Source organism: Triticum dicoccoides, chromosome 6B (assembly GCF_002162155.2).
Source record: "Triticum dicoccoides isolate Atlit2015 ecotype Zavitan chromosome 6B, WEW_v2.0, whole genome shotgun sequence".
Taxonomy (NCBI): Eukaryota; Viridiplantae; Streptophyta; class Magnoliopsida; order Poales; family Poaceae; genus Triticum; species Triticum dicoccoides.
The window spans coordinates 487,107,209-487,113,294 of NC_041391.1; the positions used below are offsets into that span (position 1 = coordinate 487,107,209).

Below are 6,086 nucleotides of genomic sequence, written 5' to 3' on the forward strand. Positions count from 1 at the left end.
GTTGCGGAACACTCGCTGGAGTTCATGGAGATCAAGCATTCGAAAACGGCACTTTGTGAAAGCTATGGCAAAGTTAGGTCTAGGATTTGCGGCTAATACCATGTAAGGGGATTAGAAGGAGAGAATTACCGTAAATCGTTGTGTGTATTATTGAGCCTCATGGGATGGTATATATAGATGCGCAAGATTTGAAGGGCAAGATCTCTCTTAGAGATAAGATTAAGACAATTCTTATCCAATCTTGTAAATTTTCTGACTATAAACATATCTCTAATAGAAGACGTGGAATGATCCTCAAAAGGAAAAAAGACGTGGAACCTCTCGTTGAAGAGCAAGAAAGAATCAAGTAAAACTTAGGACGTGTTTGGTTACCTGCATCGTTTTTGGGCACTTTGCATACTTGTCCCAACTGGGCCTAGCTGAGCATATGCAAGCAAAAAACCAACATCTGCATGTTGATTGGTTGCCTGCATTGCATCAAGGCCCAGGTGGCTGCAACTTGTCTGGTTGCATGTGTTTCTGCTTTAGGTGTGAGTAGATGCAAAGCACAGCTGCTTGATTGTGTGAGTACTTGATCTGCTCATCCCTTCCAAATGTGGTGGACTTACCATCCATTTGACAACACACAACACACTATGATCAACAGCAGCACAAAAACAACAAGAACAAGCAAAGAACAGGCATATCATAAGCTACTAGGTATAAGTTTAAAACAACAGGGCATCTCATGCCCCTGCTGGACCCTAGGGTGCTGCTCCCTGGGCAAAATATGGACATGTTCACAACAAAAAAGACGATCGGGCTTCAGTTTAAACCTACACTATTTCAGTTCAGAGTACTACGCATGGTTCAAAGTTTCAGACTAGACAGACAAGCTAGAGGGCCTGAGTGATGTCGCTGACGCAGCTGTGCTTTGTGCACCGGAGCTGTTGACGCTGTAGATCTGCACCTTGAGCCCAGGCCGGAGAGCTTGAAGACTACAAGGTCGCCAGGAACGATCTTGTGCCGGCTGCAGAAGTACTCCCAGCCGTGCCCCAGCACCATGTGCCCTTTGAACATCTGCACCAGTACCCAAAACTCGCACCACTTATTGGCGGAGAGGCTGACGATGTGAGGAGGGCCGTTGACCAACCATTGCTTCATCATCGGCCTGAACTTACGCGGGATGATGAGCATGGCGATGTCCTCCTGGTCAGCGATATGCACGTAGCACCTGATAGGTTCATGTGCACCCTCTTCGTGCCCCGTCCTCAGCCTCCTGCCAGCGCCTAGCGGCATCCTCATGAACTACACCCTGCCAGGAAGCACCACCCTCTTCATCCACCGGTTGGTGGGGATGAGGTCCTCCGCCCCCTCTGCGCCAACAACGACATGCGCACCACCGCCGGCTCTGTCCCACTCCGTCTTCATTATCTTGTCAGCAAGATGGCCATCAGTTAGCAACACATATGACACATGATCAAAGCTAACAAGTAGAACATGATGTATGCTCACTGAACACAACTTACAATGCTCACTACTAAGTACTTACACATTATAAGTGCTACTCTGATTAGTGGTTACAGTTATGAGTGCTCACACTGATCAGATGAAGCCACCGCTCACATATCCCACTTGCACCTACTATTTTTGGCATTTAGGTATGTCCTACTTGCATGCCACATGCACTCACGTACCCTAGCAACAAGAGCAACTAGCATCAACAACAACAACAGCAAAAGAGTAGCATGAACAACATCAGTAAGAACTAACAACAATAGCATATACACTAGTAGTAGCATCAAGAACACACAGTGTGGCACTACAAACTAACAATTAGGCAGTCGAAAGTAACAATGTGGCACTAAAATGATGCAAGCTACCACTACATTATGAACAATCTAGGCATGTGGTATGAACAAAGTAAGCATGCACTCTTGTTCATCCCCAAACAGTGGATTATCATCGAATCCGGTCGAATCTAGTAGAATCCAGTCAAATCGGATCGAATCAGGTCAAATGTACGGGCCACAATCTAATCTAGCACACTACGAACTACCCTAAGAACCCTAACTAAGAAGCTGAGGGGGATTTGAGAGCTTACAGTGGGGGTTGCCGGTGCAGCGTACGCCGGATGTGGTGAAAACCCCGGCGGGAAGAGGGGTGCTGCCGCCACCCATGAAGAGGTCCCGGCCATTCCCAGGGCAGCGGCCGTGCACCTCGGCCTGCGCCGACTCGAAGATGACGCTGGCGTCCTCGAGTTCCCCTCCCCTTGCACCGAACACAGAGGAGAAAACCCTCTTATGGGGGTAAAAATACCCCCATAAGAGGGGCCTGCAAAGGACGGCGCCGACGGGTATTGGATCCCCGCGATGTTCGAGCCGATGGAGAGGACCACCAGCTCCGGCGGCGGAGCCGGAGCAACCGACGTCGGTGCTGCATTGGCCCAGGGCGGCGGCATGGTGCAGAAAGGGGTGGGAGCTCGCAGTGCCGCCGCCAGATCTACTCCGGCAGCGGAGAGGCCGGCAACCCACCTCTCTTGGATGGGATTGCTGCCGGCGATGACCGGAGTGGGTGGGGCGTGGTGAGACGGCAGCGTGGCCATCGAAGAAACCGAACGTGCGGTGAGGTGAGAGAGAGGGAGTGGGTGTGAACTGGCGAGGGAGGTGACGAGAGAAGGCGTGGGAAGTTATGAGCAGTTGCGTCATCTCCCGCGCGTCCCAAGGCGTGCAGGCGCTCGCCACGCGTGGCTTGTAAAAAACGGCCGATTCGGCCGTTCCTCCTGAGCCAGGCAGAGGCCTGCTTTGATGTTCGTGCGGGCCAGGTTTTTTATGCGGCCCAGGCAACCAAACAGGCTAGATTCTTCCCGCGCGGGCATGGCCCGACCAAATGCGACCAACCAAACGGGTCCTTAATATTTTTGACAAATAGCAAAAACGATTTTTAGAGCTAGTTTTCGTTTGATATTTTTGGAGCTGGGATGTGAAAACTGTGCGTTTATAGTAGCAGAGGAGAAGATATTACACTTCTCGCAAAGAAAAGGAGAAGATATTATACGTGCTGCCCACAGTATCTAACGGTTTGGCCTTCAATCTTTCATCTTTGGTATGTAAAGAAACTAAAAAATTCAATGGACATGTAAAGAATCTATACAGCCAGCTCGATCTTCACGGGGAAAGAGAATGACAGCGCTTCGTCTCCGACCAGGACCGTGCTGACGCCCGACGGCACGACGGTGTACGCCGTCTCCTCGACGATGGCGAACGCCTTGCACACATTGAGCGTGAACGGCACTTGGACGGCGGCTCCAGCGGGCACGAACACCCTCCGGAACGCCACCAGCTGCTTCAGCGGTGCGTCGTCCACCTCGGCCGGCGGCACCGTGTAGACCATCACGACGTGGGTGCCGTCCCTGCTGCCACGGTTGGCCACGGTCAGACTGAAGCCTACCTCCTCTTGGCACCCGTGCCCGGCAACGTTGACGGCCGGGCAGGCCAGCGGGGCCGTCCCCGGCTTGCGGGTGAGCTGCTTGCAGGACTCCCATGCGCCAACCGGGACTGTGACCGATGCGGCGGTGGCGTCGGACGCGTAGCTGAAGTTGCTGTAGCTGAGACCGTGGCCGAACGGGTAGAGCACTTCCGGCCCGCCGTAGAACTTGTAGGTCCTGCCAGGGTACCCCTTGCCGGCGACCGGCCGCAGCGCCATGGACGTCATCGGGATCTTGCTGATGTACTCGTTCTTGTACCACGTTAGCGGCAGCCTTCCCCCTGACAATCCAAGAAACGTTTGAGGATAAAAATACACCAAGGAATCGATCTGCATTTCATCTGTAGTAGTACCTGGATTGTATCTTCCGAAGAGCACGTTGGCGATGGCCGTGCCTCCTTCCTCGCCGGGGTACCCGGCCCAGACGATGGCACCGATCTTGGGGTTGTTCTGCGCAAAGGAGACGTCGACGCCGCCGGCGGAAATGATCACCAGGATGATTGGGTACGGCGAGGCTTCGGCGACCGCGTTGATCCAGTTGGTCTGATTCCACGGCAGGAGGAGATCCTCCCTGTCGTTGCCCTCCTTCTCCACGCTCATGTTGAGGCCGGCGATGACGATGGTAGCGTCCACGGTTTTCACGTCGGCGGCCGTGCCGCACGCGCCGTCGTCGCACATGTGCACCGACGTGGCGCTGACAACCTTGCTTATCGCATCGTATGGTGTCACAACTCTGCATGGTTTGCCTGCATATACATACAGACAAGTAATTTCAGGTAACAATGCAGTCACTGAGCGCAGATGATTATTTTACTTTTTACCTCTGTAGTCTCCAAGCATGACATCCGTGGCGTTGATGTGTTGCAGGAGGCCAACCAGTGACAACGAATGGACCTTGTTGGTGTCCAATGGCAGCCGGCGGTGATCGTTCTTGATGAGCACCATGCCTTGCCTCGCGGCGTCGGCGGCCAGCTCCTTGTGCTCCTCTGTGCACACGTCGTCGGCGCCGAGGGACTCCAGCTCCGGAATGCCGTCGAAGAAGCCGAGCCTCATGAGGGTGAGGTAGAGGTTCCCCAGCGCGTTGTCGACCTCGGACTCCCGCAGCTTCCCCTGCCGCACGGCGTCGAGGCCGAAGGCGGTGAAGAAGTCCTGCGCGCCCTCCCAGTACATGCCGCAGTCGAGGTCCAGCCCGGCCTTCATGGCCGCCGCCGTCGCCTCCACGCCGTTGTACCCGAGCCACTTGGCGTCCCTGACCATGACGCGGACCGAGTCGCAGTCGGAGACGATGTACCCGTGGAGCTGCCACTCGCCGCGGACCGTCTCCGACAGGAGCCGCGCGTTGGCGCAGGCGGGGACGCCGTTGATGCGGTTGTAGGAGCACATGACGCAGCTCGCGTCCCCGTCCCTCACGCACATCTCGAACGGCCGCTCGAACGTCTCGATCATGTCGCGCTCCTCCACCCGCGCGTCGAACGTCAGGCGGTCGGCGGTGAGCCACGCGTCCACGTCGTAGGCGGCGTAGTGCTTGCAGCAGCTGGAGACCTTGATGGGCCGGGAGAAAGGGTCGGCACCGGCACCGGGACCGGCGCCGTCGATGTCCTGCATTGCGCGGACGAAGTTGACGGCGTACCGTCCGACGACGAAGGGGTCCTCGCCCGGCGTCTCGCTGGCGCGGCCCCACCGCGGGTCGCGCACCACGTTGATGTTGGGGCTCCAGTACGTGAGCTCGGCGTGGCCCAGGTTGTACATGGCCCTGATCTCGGTGGACACGGCGCCGCCGATGGCTCCCCACAGCGTCTCGTTGAACGCCGCGGCGCTGTTAATGACGAGCGGGAAGCTGGTGGCGCCGGGCACGACGTCGCCGAACCGCGTGCCGCCCGGCCCGGTGTCCGACACGCCGTGCAGGGCCTCCCCCCACCAGAGGTACGGTGGCAGCCCGACGCGCGCCGCGCCCTCGGCGCGGTCGCCGAGGTTGCGCACCTTCTCCTCCAGCGTGAGCCGGCCGACGAGGTCCCGCACCCGCTCGGCGTATGGCAGGGAGGCGTCGCAGTACCGGAAGCCACCCATTTCAAGACCCATGGCCGCGAACCGGGCCGCGTCGCAAACCTTGGTGTAGTTCCGGCCATTGGTGGTGATTGGGCCGAGCCCGGAGCCGCCGCCGGAGACAGAAGTGAAGGCGACGGAAACGGCACACAGGAGCAAGGCCAAGAGGACGCAATGGCGAAGCGAGGACGCCATTGCGACGAGAGAGGCACCTCTCGCTGCTCTTGGTCTGCCGGGGCAAGTGGGTACGTACAGTGAAACAGTGTATATAGTAGGGCGGGGCCATGGCCATATGGGTCCTTTGAACCAGACCAAAAAGGACAGCGCGCGGGAACAGCTGGTTGCGGATCCAAACACGGGAAAGGCCAGAAACTGAAAGCTGGAGAACTGGTTGTTGGTGCGCGAATTTAAAGATGAGATCTGGCACATGGAATGCACGGTGGTGGAATTGATGGTGGTGTCGTCCATCTTCTGTCCCTGATAAGGTATGGCTGAATGCGCCATCGAGAACGACGAGGCTGATCATCCTTCCACGTTCTGCAAGTCATGCTCCCATCCAGAGACAACCCATCTCTCCT

The 6,086-nt window shown here is 56.5% G+C and overlaps 1 protein-coding gene across 1 annotated transcript; it reads right to left on the minus strand.

The window, feature by feature from the left end:
* Window positions 1-2,962: 2,962 nt before the first annotated feature.
* On the minus strand, window positions 2,963-5,767 carry LOC119324766 (probable beta-D-xylosidase 2). Its single transcript, XM_037598540.1, has 3 exons — window positions 4,287-5,767; window positions 3,819-4,211; window positions 2,963-3,746 (listed from the first exon to the last, which is right to left on the minus strand). The coding sequence occupies exons 1-3, from the start codon at window positions 5,701-5,703 to the stop codon at window positions 3,127-3,129; spliced, it is 2,430 nt and encodes an 809-aa protein (XP_037454437.1). The 5' UTR covers window positions 5,704-5,767; the 3' UTR covers window positions 2,963-3,126.
* Window positions 5,768-6,086: the final 319 nt, after the last annotated feature.